The sequence below is a fragment of the Macrotis lagotis genome, chromosome 8 (assembly GCF_037893015.1).
Source record: "Macrotis lagotis isolate mMagLag1 chromosome 8, bilby.v1.9.chrom.fasta, whole genome shotgun sequence".
In the NCBI taxonomy this organism is placed as follows: domain Eukaryota; kingdom Metazoa; phylum Chordata; class Mammalia; order Peramelemorphia; family Peramelidae; genus Macrotis; species Macrotis lagotis.
In genome coordinates this window covers 188552360-188571411 of record NC_133665.1, presented here as the reverse complement: position 1 = coordinate 188571411, position 19052 = coordinate 188552360, and the positions used below count along the sequence as shown (strand labels likewise).

Sequence of the window (19052 nt, the reverse complement as noted above, 5' to 3'; positions counted from 1 at the left end):
ACTGATTTTTCTTAAACAAATATTCATCTAAATTAGTTTTTTGCTTCAAAATATTCCTTTTGAAAGGTTCCATATCTATTTGAATGATGTTGCTACAAGCCTAGAACGTTCTCTTTTCCTTCCTTCCTTCCTTTCTCTCTTTCTATCTCTTTATTTTCTTTCTTTTTTTCCTCTCTCATAGGACACAATTTGTCCTTTCAAGGAATTTACAATTTATTCAGAGATTTAAAATATGTAAACAAACAAGTAGGAAACAGAGTAAGAGTACGGGACCCCCCCTCAAAGATCTTTACCAACATGATAATGAAAATTTAAAGGTAGGACATAAGTAACTTGGGAAACTTTGAAATTCTTTTAAAAAGTATTTAAGATTCAAATGAGTTAGGGGAAAAAAGCTGAATTCTTTTTATTTTGGCTAATTGCAGAGTACTAAGTAAAATTCCAAATCAAACTGTTCTTCAAACAGACTGAACTTGAACCATGCATCTATACTCTACTGAAAGGTTCCTGTGGAAGATGAGCAATGAAAATGTGAGAGACCTTTTCTAATGCGCTCAAAGAAAGGAGGAAACATATGTGCCTTTCCTGAGACCCCCATTCCTCCTCAGACCACATTTGGCTTTTTGATTATGGTCCAAACACATAATGAATGACCTATAGGCAACTCTCACCAAGGCTAGCAGTAGGCTTTATTTAGCCCTTTGGCAGTGGGCACGCTCATGTCTAACAGCTGACAAAAGAAAGCTGCAAGATATTTGCTAAGGAGAGTATATGTGTTGCCCAAGAAAACTGAATGCAGAGATGCCAAAGATTACTTCTGATTAGCAAACTGATGAAGGACTTCCCACAGGAGTTTTATCTGCACTTTTGAAGGGTATCCACCACCAGGAAGGGCAGAAAATTCATGGGAGGCAGAAGGAATGGCATCAACAGTTTCTGCCAGTTTGGGTGATAACTCTCTGGGATATTTGGCCACCAGCCCTCATGTCCATAGTGGGAGGGGGGGTGTCATCAAACACAGTAAGCCAGTTGAGAGCTGTTCAATTTCCTCACCCTGTCTGATGTATGATGATAAATTCAGGAAAGATGTGGAAATTGGGGGTATTGACAAGAGCATCACTAGAAAAAATAAACCCGGTTTGGGGATTTGTCATGGATTGGTTAATAATGGGTCTTGAATTTGCCCTCCCTCTTTTTTCATTCCACATAAATTAAAAATCCTTTCAACTTTGACATAAAGTATCTAATCCTTTTTTCCCTCAAGAGTTGTGAGATTTAGGGCAGCTAGGTGGCATAGTAGATAGAGCACCGGCCCTGGAGTCAGGAGGACCTGAGTTCAAATCCAGTTTCAGACACTTAATAATTACCTAGCTGTGTAATTTTAGGAAAGTCACTTAACCCCATTGCCTTGCAAAAGAAAAGAATTGTGAGATTCCTGCTATCTCCCATGGAAGACTATTCTGCTTTGACTTAGTGACTTGTTGTTTAGGTTGGCTTAGAAAGACTAAATAGCAATTATTTTCTTCTCTATCCAGAAACTCAGGGGTCTTCCCCTCCCAGACTGATAACTTTGTGATTGTCAATTGAGCCATTTTTTGGTCCCAACTCTTACCCAGCCTTTAGTCATTGAAAAGGTGTGGTTTCAGACAAACTGAGACCTGGAAAAGACCTTAATTTGAAAAGTCCAAGGTCATGCATCCTGGACCATCACAAATCATCTTGACTTTTGTCTAGTCATTGGACTTCTAGGACTCTGGAGGAGAGAGTGAGACTGATGACATTACAAGCTCTGCACCACTCATATCCAATTTCTACACAAGTCAAGAAATCATTCTCATGATGTCATTGGTCCTCTTCAAGAATGAAGAACAAGGGGCAGCTAGGTGGCACAGTGGATAGAGCACTAGTCCTGGAGTCAGGAAGACCTGAGTTCAAATCCAGCTGCAGACACTTAATAATTGCCTAGTTGTATGACCTTAGGTAAATCATTTAACCCCATTACCTTAAATAAATAAAAAAATGAAGGATGAACAACAACTTTGAAATGACTTTAATTGTCAGCAAGGTTTTCCATACTTCAAATGTAAACTTGCCTTTTTGAAACTTCCATCTGTCTGGAGTTATATTGTCAATGTTCTTTCAAAATGTGGTTCTTGGACAAAGAAATCCAGACATGGTGTATCCAAAAGAAAAGAATTGTGAGGTTCCTTGTCCTGTGAGGTTGTGATGTCAATGAGGCCACTCTTCCTCAAATGTTTATGAAATATTCACAATGAACTATGCTCTGTATTAGGCACTGAAGAAGCCAAAAAACCCCAGGAAAACAAATCCACTGGGAAGAGTATCCAGGCAAACACGACTGGTCCCTGGATCTCTTTTCTCCCTAGTCCCAACAGTCAAATGTCAATTTACAGCATAAAGGTCCATTTTGGAGGCCAGGGCTCTCCCCATTTTTACTCTGCTGCCTCTAGGCAGCCTTAGAATGAGAAATGCTAGTCTTTCTACAGGGCTACTGCTGTAGCTACTGCCTGCCTATCCAAAAAATCAGCCCATCCATCATGACCTCCCTGAGGATGGCAGCAAAAATGTGCCTTTTCTGACAACCAGGAAGATGAGAGAGGACAGGTGAAGCTTGATGCAATCATAATAGAGTACAGTATCACTTCCTCAGGGGAGCTCACACACCATGAGAGAAGCAGACTGGTACAGTACCTTTAAGTCTCACCAATGAACCTAGGCTCATGTCTTCCCTCTATCACTTCCAGTTTGATCCTGGACAAATAATGTAATTCCTCTGTCCCTCAGTTTCCTCATCTGTAAGAGGAAGGGGTTGGATTGATTTCTGAAGTCCCCTCCAGCTCCAAGCTGATCATCTTAGGATTCTATTTGTGACTTTGACTATTCAGAGCTCAGTCAAAAACAGAGCTGGGAAAGGAACCCTGGGGAATCCAGGCGGCTACTCTACCCATGGGTAATCGGCCCAGATAGAGTCCCATTATTCTTATTCTAGACATAATTATAAGCAGTTGGGGTAACTGTTTTCCCAAGACTCCAACACACTGAGAGCAATGGGAAATGACAACTGAGAACCAGCAGAAGAGGAAAAGGAAGCACACACACACACACACACTAACACACTGAAGAACAACTACAGGAGCTGAGAAAGCAAGCAATCTGGAGCAATTTGGTCTTGGAGGAAACATTGCTGCAGATCTCCTACACCCCACCCTCCTCTCCAGGCGTGTCCCACACTGATTTCATTTTCATACAAGACTGTGGCTGAGTGGGGGGAGGTCTCCACCACCCCAGATCATAGGCCATGCAGAGACACTTTAAAAATAAGGACACATCTAAAGCTCAACTGAATGATCTCATTTAAGTCTCACAACAACCCTGAGGTGAGGGAGATGTATGTAGTATTTCCCTCATTGTGCAGACTCACAAGGTGATTTTTATTGTGGCTAGTTTTTAAACCAGCTTCAAATGATCAGCTTGTTTTTCCTTCCTTCCTTCCTTCCTTCCTTCCTTCCTTCCTTCCTTCCTTCCTTCCTTCCCCTCCTTCTCTTTTTATTTACCTCCCTCCCTTCCTCCTTCCTTCCTCCCTCACTCTTTTTATTGGCAGTAACAACACCTTGCTGATAAAGAAAATCAATCCTTATAAAGAAGCTTTCCCTCTATTATGTCATAATAGGGCCACATAGAAGCCTTATCTCCATTAGAACTGAGTAATTTCATCCATGTGGTCATTTTTCTAGTGCAGATTTATCCTACCAGGTTCTGCACTGAACCATCTTGAGGGGTCTTCAGATGCCATTTGACACAACCTCTACCCCATAGACTCCCCTACCAGGGATTAGTCAGCTTTTACTTGGGGATCTGCCATCCACTTTAGGACAGTTCTAATTGTGAAAGCATATGGCAAACTTGAAAGAAAAAAAATGAGAGGTTATCTTTGAGCCTCTACTGTGAATTCCTTTTTCAAAACAATATGATGATGTGATATGATGATAGGATATGTATATGGTGTTCACTCATCAAGAAAAGGACTTGTGAATCCAATTTTCCTTTCAATATATTGTTTATTTGACCAAGAAAAAATGTGATTGACTTTTACTGACATGATGGGAAGTGATCTGGAGTCAGGATCTGAGTTCAAATCCCACTTCTGAGCTGTGTGACAATTTTTTAAAAACTGAAGATAATAATCTTTGGTCTTTGTTTAAACTCCACAGTTCCTTCTCTCGATACAGATGGTATTCTCCATCACAGATCCCCTAACATTGTCCCTGATCATTTCAAAGTTGATCATCACCCCATGTTACTGTTAGGGTATACAATGTTCTTCTGGTTCTGTTCATCTCACTTAGCACCAATTCATGCGAGTCTTCCCAGACTTCTCTGAAATTCCATCCCTCCTGATTTCTTGTAGAACAATAGTGTTCTATCACATACATAGTCCATAATTTGTTCAGCCATTCTCCAATTGATGGACAAGGATCTGAATATTGTTAGTCTAAAGTTATTGGTCTGTTAAGGGGAATTCTCCAGCTCTCAATATTGGGAGCCACTATGATTATTGATCCTCAACATACTGAAGCAAGCCAGGTGTAGGGAGCCATTTTTGTTTTACTTTTACTTATTTGGTTTTGGGGAATGTTTTAATATGGTGTCTAATTCATATTAGTTGTTAATGATCACTTATTAATTGATTTTGTGGAGAAACAGCTGGATTGGACTTGAAGCAAGTAGATGGGGTCATGGAAACTCTATTAGACTTGGAATCAATGGAAATGGGTTCAAATTCTACCTACATTAGGTGTATGAATCTGAGCCAGTCATTTAACTTCTATCAGCTTCAGTTTCCTCATATATAAAATATGGGGGTTTGAATTGATGGTCTCCAGGGGACTATCTCATTCTGATCTATGAAACTGTGAATCCTAAGGCTGTGCTTTCATCTTGTTCTCTCATTTAGTAGCCATATAACTAGAGAGAAGGCACTTAACCTCTGTGGCATCAGTCAGTGTCCATGTATTGGCAAACCCAACATACCCTCTAAGCATGTTTCTGTTGTAACATTCATTTGTTCACATGTCAAATGAATTTGTTGAACTGAATTGTCTCTAAGATTGTTTCTTGCCTTGACTTTCCCTGATTCTATGCAACTAATCTGAATGACTCCATCCAGAAGCTCTGGACACATCTGAGATAGGACAGTTCTTCCTTCCTTCCTTCCTTCCTTCCTTTCTGTCTCTGCTCATTAAGGGACAATTAAGTCCCTGAGGCCCTTAGATTCTCTATCTTGCACCATTTTCTAAGCTGTGAGAGTTGAGAGGATAATTGTACCCAGTTAATCCTGGCAGCATCTTGGATATCTGGGAGAAGACATTAGGACCACAAGCCTTATAATCAGCCCCAGATAAGCCCCACTCACCTGAAGGTTTCATGTTGCCCAGAGGTGATCTTTTCATAGAATACCTGGACTAGGTAGCATTGTACTTCATACCATCCCAGTTCCTCTTATATTCCACATACCCCCATATGATTTTTCTGAAGTCTATTGTACAGTAGAATGAGGGAGAAAAATGAATTATGTAGGTTCAGAGCCTTAGTAGACTGAAAGGTCATTGGAGGTTGAGGATGGAGCTAGCATTCATCTTAGAAATCCAAATACCTTAGATGGTATCCACATTCACCCCAGTCTTCAAAAATGGACTTTTTCTGTTGTTTCCACTATCTTCAAAGACTGAGAGCTGGAAGGGACCTCAGACTTTGATAACCCTCTCATTTAATAGATGAGGAAACTGAGGCCCTGACAGGTCATAGAAATGTGATAACCACAAATTTGATGCAAATTTTTGATCCTCACAACTCTGTGAGGTAGATGTTGTTTTTATTCCCATTTTACCAACAATGAAATTGAAATCAGGAGATTACGTGACTTACCCAGGGTCTCACAATGAGTGGATTCTGGACCTCAGGGAAGCCTGAATCTTGACCAGTGGCTGCTCTGTCCACTGTACCACCTAGTGGCCTTAAATTCAGTCTATCTCAATTCTACCTAGGTAAAATTCATTTTCCTTGTCATTGATAATCCATTTGCTAGTCTCTGAGAAGTCATTAAGTCCTCATATAATATCATCAGTCTAAGTAGAATCAATTGAATTCCATTTTCCACCCCCATATGACCTGTGATCCATAAACTAAACCCAAAGAATTGCAGCTTATGGCACCAAACAAACCCAAGAAGATTTGAAAATTGATGACTTCTTGAGAGCCATGTTTCCATCTGAGCCTCCGTTTCTGAAATCTCTTTGTTTCCCACGTAAAGAGACATTTTTCATGTGTATGAACTAGTACTTTCTGCTTTGTGTCCCCAGCCACAGTTAATGCAAGGGGAAAACTGATCATCCCATATTGGCTAAACATAAGGAAAGTCGAAAAAAGCTTTGTCTTGCTCAAAACAATTACCAAACTATCAAACTCAGAGGAGAAATAAATCCCCAATTCTTGTATGTAGTCATGCTTTTCCCTGCTATTATTGAAGTTTGAAAGATAGAATACTTTCTTCAAGTAAAATTTACCCTGATATTTCTGGTGAGGAGCAGCTAGGTGACAGGGGATAAAATACCTGAACCCAGGAACTCCTTTCTCCAAGGTGCTCAACTTTGGATACCTACTACTAACTGTGTGACCTTGGACCCTTAATCCTGCTTGCCTCAGTTTCCTTATCTGTCAAATGAGCTGAAAAAAGACATGATAAACCATTACAGTATCTTTGCTAAGAAAACCACAAATGGGTTCACAAAGAGTCAGACACAACTGAAAAACTGAAAATGACTAAAGAAAATGAGAGAGAGAGAGAGAGAGAGAGAGAGAGAGAGAGAGAGAGAGAGAGAGAAGGAAGGAGGGAGGAAGGAAATAAGAAAAGAGAAAGAAGGAAGGAAGAGGTGAAAAGAGGGACCAAGATGGATAAATAAATAGCTAGGAAGAGAGCTAATATATTATGTATTGTATTTTTTCCTGACTTCAAAGCTAAATTCTGGTTCTGTTTGCTCAGCCCAGGGACAGATGACAGTTTTTCCAAGATTTTCTCACATTCTTTAGTTAGCTGCTGAGGTTTGCAGCCCACTGTCAAGCTGTTGTCAAGTTCAGGCTCATGAACTACTATGCCTCCCCCCTGAAATTTGAGGTCTTCTTTCTGCTACTTCTCTTTTCCCTCTTCTCTAGGAAGCCTTTCCAAACTCTTCTTCCTTCTAGCGCCTTCCCAGATTTGCCTGTCTATAGCTTGTTGGTACAAAGTGATATATATGTGATCTCCTCCATTAAACTGAGAGCTCCTTGAGGATATAGATTGTATTGGGCCTTTCTTGGTATTCCAGTAGGTATTAGAGAGCCTGGTATTTAGTAGGAGCTTAATAAATGCTCATTGCCCAACTGGAACTACATTGTTTTAAAGAATCTCACCATTGCAGTCATCTTCTTTGGGAGTTGTTGTCTGTTGTTCAGTCACTTCAGTCAACCTCCAACCCTTTGTGATGCCATTTGGGAATTTCTTGGGAAAGATACTGGTTTGCTATGACTTTTCCCCAGTTCATTTTACAGATGAGGAACCTGAGGCAAGCCGTGTTTTTTTTTTTTCTCAGAATCACATAGCTAGTAAATGTCTGAGACTAGATTTGAACTTAGTAAGATGAGTTTTCCTCACTGTAGGCACTATGGCACTAACTAGCCGACCCTCTTTTAGAATAGTATAGCAGAAGTGTTTTGGCGATTTAGTTTAGAAGTATTCAAATGCTGACTTTGTCTCTTTTCATCTTGGGGACTTTTGGCTCTGAACTTGCAGGGGTGGGAGGACATGTGTGTGTGTGTGTGTGTGTGTGTGTGTACATGTGTATTGATGACAGTCAATGGCCAATACTCAGAATGCCCCGAGGGCTGGATTGAGGACCAGACCCAGGCTTGCTGGCTCACAGAGTCCCATAATTTCAAAGGAAGTAAGAGGCCAATGAGCTAACTCTTCACATAAAAAAAAAATAGAGTGCTAACCACAACCCACCAGGCAAGTGGTTACCAGACTCTGTTTGAAATGAACCCAGCAAATGTGTTCAACCCTTCAGAAGGGACTGGAGAGCTCCAGGTCTCTGCGCATTGGTGTAGACTCTCATGGCTTCTGTGAAGTAGAATAAAATGGTGGTTTGAAGCATCAAGGCGACTTAGAAAAGGGACTAAATTTAGGGGCAGAGAACCCAGCTTCAAATCTACTTGACTAGGTGACCTGGGCTCAATTTGCCTGGGTTTCAAGTCCTCCTTTATAAAGGAAAGAAAGATGGACAAAAAAGGCTCTAAGAGTCTCTTTCAACTTTAAGTCCATGAGTCAATGTTCTGGGTTCAAATCTAGACTTCACCATCACTACCTGTGTGATTTTGGACAAGTCATTCAATATCTCTGGCTTCAGTTTCCTCATCTCTGGAATGAGGATATTGGGCTAGATGATTGCTAAGCTCCCAAGGATCTAAAGTGATGACTGTATCGTCCTTTCTTTTTTGCTGAATTAATTCTAACACAAAACATCCAAGTTCAGGGGAACCATTGCATAGGATTGTTTTGTTACCCCTAATTTCCCCTCTTCTTAAAGTTTATATACATGGATTATTGTTATAATTAAAGAAAATCAGAGTTAATTTCATTTTGCAAGTTTTTTTTACATCAGTGTATCCTCTGAGATAGAGGAAGATGATGAGTAGGAGTGGCTTATTGGTTCCAGCCTTGCACCCAATGATGACAGGTTACATGAGGTCATGTCATCCAATAGACGTAGAGAATTTGGGTTCTAATTGGTCCTCTGCTGTTCATAGTGAGTGAGTCACACCTCCTCTCCTAGCCTCAGTTGCCTCTTGTGTAAAGTAAGGGGCCTGAACCAGATGATCCCTAAGGTTACTTCCAGCTCTAAATTTTCTGAACTTGGTGAATAGAAATCAAACATAAGTTAATTATCTCAGCCTCCAAAGAGCCCTTGACTCAGAGTGGCAGTAAGTAATATAAGGGAGCACTTGGAACCTCTCTGAGAAGCTAAAGAAGAAGTTGAAAATACAGAGATCTCGGACATTAGCAGAGCATCGTATATGAATAATGGCATTTAATCCTCACATCAAACACGAGAAGATGGTTACAACATTGTCCCCATTTTACAGAAAAGGTAAATGAATCCCTGAGAAGTTAAGTGATGTCACACAGCTGAAAGACTTCTGAAGTAGTATTTGAACCCAGGTCTATCTGACTTCAAGTACCATCTCCTAACCTTTATGCCATCTCACTCCCATCCCCTTTGAATCCTCTCAGGATTCTCTCAGAATATTTAAAGAATCAGAAACTCTTTGGTATTTTTGTCCTATTTCCAAAAATTTGGGGTGGTCAGAATCAGTTATGACTTTCTTTGGAAATATTTGATCTTTTTTTTTCTTCAACAGGCATGCAAGAGGCCTCAATGAAGCTGACAGAGTCCCTTCACGAAGTCTATGAGCCAGACTGGTATGGACGTGAAGACGTAAAGATGGTGGGCGAGGTGAGAACATGAGAGCGAGGGAGCAGACTTCAGAGGGGAACCTGGGGGAAGCTCCCTTTATACATCTCACCAGTCATGAGTACAGGATGAGTCCCTCAATCCTACTCTGACTATTCTAGGGCTTTCATGATGATATGAAACAATATGCCTGGAAGACAGTGCAGGCGAGCTTGATCTGGACCATTCCCAACTTTCTGAGAGATTTGGAGATGATTCTCAAATGACTTTGGATGGAAACTGGAGTTTCAGTATCATTTTTCATCTTCAGAATCAAAATACCTTCCTCTCTCTACCTTGTGCTATACTCTGAAATGTGGACATCTCTCTATCCTATATAGGTATCTCAAACTCAGCATGTCCCAAAGAGAACTTGTTATGTCTCTTCCTAAAAAACACACCCATCTCCAAGTTTCCACATCTCTTTTATAAGGATCATCTTTCCAAGTTTTCAACTTTAATTTCAAAGCAATCTTTGCCTTTGCCCAGTGCCCACTCTCCATATCCACTCACTTGCCAACTGAAGTCAATTCTCCATCCAAAATATCTCAAGTATCCATTCCCATTCTCCATTCAAATAGCCCATCCTGGTCAAACCCTTATTAGCAGGCCATTAGGTGGTGTACTTTATCAAATACTGGGTCTGTCCTGGGTTTAAATCCCCCTCAGACACTTACTAGCTATGTAAACCTGGCCACTTAACCTCTTTCTGCCTTAATTTCCTCATCTGTCAAATAAAAATATCAATAGCACTGAACTTGATGGTTATTGTGAAGTTCAAATGATATCAGATTTACAAAACATTCAGTACAGTCTTAGAATATAGTAGGTGTTATAGAAATATTTATTCCCTTTGATTTCCCACCCCATCCTCGTCACTGTTTGCTTTGACTATTACAAGAGCTTTTTAATTGCTCTCCCTCCTTCCAATCTATCCTCATTTCAATTCATCTTCCATATAGCAATCAAAGGTCTATTCCTAAAATGTAGATATGACCACTACTCAAAAACTGCCACTGGCTCCCCATTGGCTTCGGCATGAGCTACAAGATCTTCAGCCCAGCAATGAAAGCCTTCCACAACCTGTCTCCCATCTATCTCTCTAGCTTTCATTCCATTACTTCCCTTTGTGTACTCTGTTCCAGTCAAACTAGCTGTTCCTCACCAAAAATGGTACATTTCCTACTTGCCTTGGACTTTTGCATTGCTGCCTCCCACATCCTCCTTCCCTCTTCCCCTGCCCACGTATGATCATCTCCCTTCCATGAGCAGATCAGGTATCTGTTTGTACTCAACACTTTGATGGATTTCTCCCAATCCTTCATGCTCTCTGCTTAACATGACCTGGTACTTTCTGTCATGACTTTTATATACCTAATTAGGTTGTATTTCCTGCCCTCAATAATGCTCCCTTGTAAAATACATTTCTTTAGGGATGGGACTGCTTTGTTTGTCCTAATTCCCTTCATCCTGGTGCCTTTCCTCTGATATTATCTCCAGCTGATCCTTTTCTGTGTCTTGTTTCTACCCAAGTCTTGTCAGGTTGTCTCCTGCATTAGATGATGAGCTCCTTGAGAATGGGGATGATCTCCCAGTCCCTAGGAGCTGCTCAATCAATGGTGCTTAACTGACTCTCTGAAGCTCAGAGAGCCTCCAACTTATTAAAAAGAAGGATTTAAACCCACTTTCCCCTGACCTGAAGTTCCCTTTATTAACCATTTCCCCTTGTACTCTTTGTCCCAGCATTTCCTTCCCTTGGGCTTTTCCCTTCTAGAATATAGCCCCTGCTGTATTCCAAGCCCAAGTATTTATTTCCCTCTCTAACTTAGTCCTCACAAACCATCTCTACTTGCTCTGTACACCCATCACAATGCATTTCTTTGGAAAAGGATCTGATTCTAGACATTGATGGTGCAAATTTCAATCGCCCTCAAGGATGAATGGAATAAAAGATTTTCTCCATATTTAGGGGTATCTCATACATCAGTTGGTTGGAGCTGAAGGTAAAACTGAAGTTGAAGATAGAGGTGTTTATTTGCTGATTTGTTCATTTCCTGCATCCCCAAACTGTACCATAGAGACAGCTGTCACCACCCCCAATGAGTCAGGCTCACCCAAAGGCTGTCTAGAGAGAGGGCGGTGAAACTTGGCTGCTTTGCTGACTTTTGTCCTTCTCCCCCCCCCACCAAAATTCAAGTATTTTCCCAGGTTCCATCTTGGCCTTTTAGTTCATCCCTCTCTGTGTCCCTTCCATGGTCTTCTCAGCCACTTCCATGGATTCAGTTCCAGCTTGGATGTGGATGACTCACAGTTTTGGAATTCCAACCTTGGCATCAATCCCAAGCTCCAGATTCACCTTTCCAAGCACCTGCCAACATCTCTGCCTTGATATTCCCCTGACACCTGACACCTCCAGCTCAACATGTTTAAGAAGGCATTCTGATAATTTTCCATTAAGCAAGCTACTTCCTTGTCTGGATAAAGATCCTCCTCCCAGTCACTCAGCCTTGATACATCAAGGCATCTTCTATTCCATCTTTAAAATTCATATACCAATTGAGTCACCAAATGAAATCTTTCCATCCTCTGAGACACCCTGCAATTATTCCTTCCTTCTACTTCCACTGCTACTGATGTTTTGTAGGTCTTTACAAGGAAGGCAGCATTAGACTGCGAAAAAAGACCTGATTCTGGAGCCTAGATTCAGATTCAGATCTTGCCTTTGACACTCATTCCCTGTGGCATCTTGGGCGAGTCACTTCACTTTGATGGGCATGACCTCCAAGGTCCATTCCAGATTTGGGATCTGTGTTCCCTCAAAGGTTATTTCAAGTGATCCCTTTTCTGATTCCCTGGCCCCTTCCTGGTAGAAACATTCTCTCTTCTGCTCTTCCAAGTTCCTGCTATCATGTATGTGTCTTCCTGTCTTATCCTTTTTTCCTAGCTTGTAAGTGATGGTTTAATCAACTCTTCTGTCTCTTTGCACTCTCTCAAGTACCTCGAAAACACTAGAATTGAATGAAGCATTTGTCAAATGAGAAAGATGTCTCACATCTGGGGTTCTAATAGCATCAGGCCTCTGACAACTGTCATCTTCTTTGCCTTAAGTGAGTCCCAAGTGAAATAGTCACCCTAGAGCATTTTCTAATGGCAACCAGAGCTCTGGGGGGAGGGAGGGATGTAAGATATGGAACTGGAAGTCTTGTTTTGGGGGAGATACAACCAATGGTCTTCAGTTTCTTTGAACATCTGCTATCTGGATGACCTTGATCCTTAGGAAAGGGTGATAGAGATAATGAAACAAGAAACTCATGAGTGTGGCAATGACTTTCAGGCTCCATTCCAGCTTGTGGAAAATTCCAGGATATGAATTTGGCAAAAGCTGGCCTCCAGACGCACATCATTTGCAAATTCAGTTGTTAAGTATCTTCTGTTCTTGTCTGTACTCCCTGGCTGCTGTGGGTGGTTTCAGAACCCGCTGCCGCCTCAGCATCTTTAGGGAGGCTGTGATAAAGGCAAGGCATCATTAGCAAGAAGGAGATTTGCTCTTTTGAAAGATAAAATGAAAGCAAATGCTTATCTCTTTGGATCCCATAATGTTAGGACATACTGAGTAAATCTACCTCAATGAATATCTTTGAGAGAAATACATATCTCCTGAAATGAGTTCTGTAAAACTTTGAAGGTCAGCTATTGTAAGGTTCATGGGATCCACCTAGCTGTGGAATAATGTTTGTCAATGAAAAAAATAACAGAAACCAATTATCCCATAATACAATTATCAAAATATATCTTTTAAAAAGTGTAGCTAGCTGCCCCCCAAATAATGTTTTTCATTGAAAAAATACATCAAAACCAATTATACTGAAATACATTTCTCAAAATATATCTTTGAAAAATTGTATAGGCTGCTAGGTGACATAATAAAAACACTGGCCCTGGAGTCAGGAGAACCTGAGTTCAAATCCAGTCTCACTCACTTAATAAGTATTACCTACTTGTGTGAGCTTGGGCAAGTAACTTAACCCCATTGCCTTGCAAAAAAAAGTATATTGACTCCTGGTTAGGAATCTGTTTTCTATTACTTAAGGAGACATAAAGATCATCAGGTCCCTGCCTCCCTGTCTCCATTTTATATGAGGAATCCAAGGTCCAGTTAATATGTGTCTAGTCCAAGATTATGCAACTAGTGTCTGGAGAGTGGATTTGAGCGTGAGGTCTTTCTGGCCCCAGATCCATAACTCATTCCATTCCTCACTGTATGAACTTCCAATCATCTTTCCAAACATCCTTGATGTTCCAATAGAACATTAAAGAGAGCTGATCTTTTGTTGGGACATGAGGATCTTGGGATATCTGAGACCTGCAGCCTCATATCTTAAAATGAGTTCATGAAAGACTCCAGTTAATTCAATCAACATCCCTTGCCCCACATTATCCCTCACCATATACTCATCTCGCCTTCCCAACTCTTGCTCTGAGATCCTTCATGCCAACTTCTGTTGACTGTGATGACTGTGACTGTCAAGAATACCTTGAGAGGAGCTGCTGGGTGGTTTTGGTTGGCTATCTTCCCTACTACAGAATTCATGTTAGATAAATCAGATCTTTTCTGTTTGAAATATCAAATGAATTATAATTTAAAAAGAAAGGAAAACACTACAGGACCATGGCAAAGACACCAGGGAGTCAGAAGTCCCAATTCTGTATCAGAATTCTGCCATTAATCTTGAACAAATCACTTGACTCTTCTAAGTCTCAACTTCTCCATTTGTAAAATGGGCATAGTAATGGCACCCTACCAATCTGACAGAAGTTTGATGAAATTGAAGATTTATAAAGGCTCATAAGCCTCTTGTCTCCATCTGACAACTTAGGTGGATTGAATTACACATGGAAACTGGCAGCCAAAACGTGTTTAAAATTAATTGCACTATTAAATCATCCATATCTTTTTAAAGGTGGAGTATCTCAACATCTGGGGAAGAAATACTTTAACAACTTTTTTCCAGGTTCTCTCAGATACATTTCTCTGTATTCTCAGTTGTGTGAGAGGAATTAGAATAATCCAACTGTGACTTCTCTTTCTGTTTTTTCTCTTTCAGAAATGCGATGTGCTCTGGGAAGACTTCCATCAAAAACTAGTGGATGGCTCCTTACTCACCCTGGATACATACCTGGGCCAGTTTCCTGACATCAAAGTACTGCACCCTATTTTCCTAAGGGGGAGGAGGAATGGAATGGCTACTGATCCCAGGGGAAAGAAGCATCCCTAGGGATGGGAGGAGGGAATAGAAGGAGAAGAAATAGACCATTTCCTCCAAGATAAAGCTGAAAAAGCAGGAATTGCCTCCAGCTGGGTCCCCTGCCCAGTGACAGCTTACAATGCAATGTGGCTCAGGAAATTTTATTTTCTCCTTCAGTTCATCCCCTGGAGCTTTAGTTGTTTGAAAGGAGGTTTTTGAACCCCAAAACAGAAAACTAGAGACTAAAACCAGTGCCTTACCCACTACACCACACTGCCTTGCTATTAAGTGCCTATAATTTAGCAGGGTTATTACCTCTCTTATGAATTATTTATGCTCCTTTTCCCCTCTTCTCCATGGAAGGAAGACTGGATTTATAATTGGAGGACATCACCAAATCCTGTCTTTGTCTCTTACCACCCATTTGACCTTGGACAGTCTCCCCTGTCTGAGCCTCAGATTACCCCTATCTAAAATAAGAGAGTTGGGCTAAATGGCCTCTGAGATCCTTTCCAGTCTAGAACTGAGCCTGTGATTAAATTAATTGCATCAGCCATAATGTAAACTATCAATAATTATCTTCTGAATTGAGTTAATGCTCTCTTCATTCTGAGAATCTCTGCACAAAAATGGTAATTAGATTGAAATTAATTGGAGCTGGGGAGTCAAAGGAGTTGTGTCTTCAGGACTGGACCACTGCTACCAGACATGTCTTCTTTGGTGTCATCTTTTTCTTATACAGCAAGTTGCTGGGGAGTGGCCCAAAGTAAACCACATGGACACTGGTCTTCCCCTCCAGAATTCTTGGTTGGATACCAATCTTGGTTGGTGCCAATGACAGATACAGCTCCATGCAACAATTAGAGACAGTAAAAAGAAATCATGATAGACCATAAAGGATGACACTTCAACTTCAAGGAGCTGGAGACTCCTCATTGTGACTATTCCTTTCTCTAAAATATAGGGTCACCAGCTGCACCCCACCCCCATATTCCAACCACCACAATTCCTTAGTAGATGGTTCCATTGGTTGCTTTGACCAAAAGATTTATTCTCTGTTGAGAATCGAACTTCTTTTAATATTAGTAATATCAATAGTCTAAGAATCAAATGTATATGATACTTTGCTAAACATTGGGAATACAAAAAGAGGATAAAAGCAAATTTTAGCTTGAGGAGCTTACAGTCTAATGGGAAAGATGACATACAGGCAAATGTATATAAAGCAAATCATATAAAATAGGCAATAATTAACTGCAGGAAGGTGCTAGAAGTTGGAGAAGACATCTTGTAGAAGGTTGAATTTTAGAAGAGACTTAAAGGGAGACAGGGAGATTAGTTGTTGAGGTAGAGGAAGGTAGACTTTCTAGGCATAAAGGGCTATCACTGAAAATGTTGAGAGCCAAGAAGTAAAGGTCTTCTTTCATAGAAGAGAAGGAGGCCATTTCAATGGGTCGGTGATGAACCTCTGTCAATTTGTTGGTCTTCTTTAGTCATATCTAACTTCTCATGACCCTGTGGACTATACTGTCCATGGAGTTTTCTAGGCAAAGATACTAAAATGGTTTGCTATTTCCTTCTCCAGTAGATTAAGACAGAGATTAAGTGACTATCCCCAAGATCACACAGCAAGTGAGCATGTGAACCAGATTTGAACTCAAGTCTTCATGATCCAGGAACAATGCCCTTTGCATTGAACCAATTAGCTGCCTCAGGAATGGTCCTTTGATAGCAGACATTCAGGCCATGTATAAGTTCATTCTTGAAGCTTTTTTAGACTTTAGATCCCACCATATCTTGTATTTCTGGGGGACAGCTCTTGAGCTTCCAGATCAGTTCTACTCCATGAGGAGGCATAGGGGAAGGTTTTAGTGGAGGATTCCTCACCCCAACCCCTCCTTTTGATTCTATTCTCATTATTCCTAGCTCTGGATAGATTGCTTAAGGATTAATCACCCTACCCCCTCCAGGATCTGATTCCATGCTTTGGATAGATTGATTAAGGATCAATATAGGCAACTTGTTAGATATCAATAAATCAATCAGCAACCGTGTATAAATTATCTATAGCCTTGATAAGCCTTGATAACATTACACATTCTCCTCAGTTGTTCTTCATAGAAGGAGCACTGGACTGAGAATCAGAAACCCCAAAATCAAAACTTGCATCTGAGACCTTGGACAAATCACTTTACTGCCTTGCATTTCAGTTTCTTCTATAAAATGTAGGATTTGGATTAAGTAGCTTCTGAGGTTCCATTTGGCTCTAAATCTCTGACTTCCTTTTCTGCTTTTAGACCATCTATGCCTATCAACATCACCAGCAGAGGGAGGATGAAATCCAACTGTCCATATTGCTATGTAGATTAAGCAGCTGTGATAGACATACTCCAAGTTAGGAAATGTAGACAGCACACCAAAGTATTGGACTGCAGATGTAATCCTTTCACACTAGTCTGGGGAGCTGTGGGGTTGGACCTTTTGTGTGTGTATACCCTTCCCTGGTGGATACAGCCACATGTCACTATCTCATGTCCAGGTCTTTCCCTATTAGAATGTAAGCCTCCCCAAAGGCAGGAACTGTCATTCTTCTATCTGTACTTCTAGAACTTAGCAGAACAAATAATTTCTAGTAAGGCTTGAGTAAATGTTTATGCTTCATTCAATATTTATTCCAACCTCCTGTCCTTTTCTCCTTCTTTCCCTCCCTCCCCACCTCTACCCTCCTTTCCTCTCTTCAAATGTCACACCAAATTAGTCTGTTATTATTGACTGCAGCTGAGTTGGAGATGCTCTGTCGTCTCCATAACAACATTGCTGTACTTTCAGAGAAGTGTCTCAATATAGCCCCTGGTTGCCTTGATGGGTCTCTGCTGGCTCTGCATTCCCCTGCACCTCATTGAACTGTTTGTCCCTGTGATAGCATCCTGTGGCCTTCTGGCCAAGTATACTGATCATAGAGCCAAATCCTCTTGTTCCCTCCTGCAGCCAAGGGGAGGAGGCTGACTTGCCCAAGGTCACCTAAGCAACAAGTAGCTCCACCAGGATTTCAATCCTCTGAGTCCAAATTCCACATTCTCTTCCTAGGGCCACACCTGCCTCCATATCATGAGATTCGTTAAGAACCCTCTCTCCTCCTATCCTGTACCTAGAAATTACTTGCTTTACTTTCCACAATAATTTTTGTTTGCTCTCATTAGTTTGAGGAGTTTCCTCTAGGAAAATCATTTTTTCCAATGCAGAATGGGAACTGAGCTGACCCTGCCCTCAATGATGGATGCTTTGAAGAAGGTCCTAGAATCCAGGATGGGGAGATGAGCTGATCAAACTGTTCTTAGGAATCAATGAAGTGGAGCTTAGAGATCCAAATAAGGGGAAAACTATTGGGCTAAATATACATTTGATATATAATATATGATATATAAATATCTTATGTTTGATTTAAAAATAATCAACATCCCCTGTAAAGGACAGAGGAGGCATGGATAGATGGCCTTATTAGAAAATAATGGAATGTTAAGCTCATTGTGAATCAACAGTAAGATGTGGTTGCCCAGTCAGTCAAAGACATTACATTATGAATGATATTAAGAGAGTCAGCAAATCTGGAAAGAAGGAGGTGATGGAGCACTTGTCTTCTGACCCAGTCAAACCACCTTTGGAATGTAATGATAAGTGTTGGGTACTGATGTAGAAGCAGGTCATTGGGAAATTCAGAAGTATCAGAAACCACTTCTCCCAATGCAGAATGGGAACTGAGCTGATCTCTGACTCAGATTCTTAAAGTTGCTTAGAACTTAGAGACATTAGGAGACTTATCCAGGGTCACACAGATGAGATGTGTCAGAGGCAGGACCTGAAACCAGATCCTCCAGTCTCTGAGGTTAGGTCTCCAACCACTAACCTGAACTGTCTTTGTAATAATAGATTCTTAAAATAAAGTTGACCATGGACATATTGGAGGATTTTCATGGTCACATTCTTGGACCTTACCAGGCCTTACTGACCCCAGTCCTGAATCTGGCAAACCCCAATTCCAAATTACCAGAGGATGTTGAGATTCACCACTGAGACCTTGGCTGCCAAGTAGTAGCTTTTGTAAGCTTCAGTCATTCATGAAGCTATTGAGGATCATTGAAGGGTCATTATTTGGATCAGCAGAGTTAGAGTACCCAGCTAATATGGTGATTTGTGTGAGCTAATGCAGTAAGCACAGCTATGAATGCATATTCACTCCAGACTC

At 40.9% G+C, this 19052-nt stretch overlaps 1 protein-coding gene across 1 annotated transcript in view; it reads left to right on the top strand.

The window, feature by feature from the left end:
• AMPH (amphiphysin) overlaps nucleotides 1–19052 on the top strand; it is a 103321-nt gene that overhangs the window by 17834 nt on the left and 66435 nt on the right. Inside the window, exons 3-4 of the mRNA XM_074199208.1 lie at nucleotides 9472–9566; nucleotides 14669–14764. Of these exons, the coding sequence (XP_074055309.1) occupies nucleotides 9474–9566; nucleotides 14669–14764 (189 nt within the window). The 5' untranslated portion in view covers nucleotides 9472–9473. The remainder of the gene's footprint in view (nucleotides 1–9471; nucleotides 9567–14668; nucleotides 14765–19052) is intronic.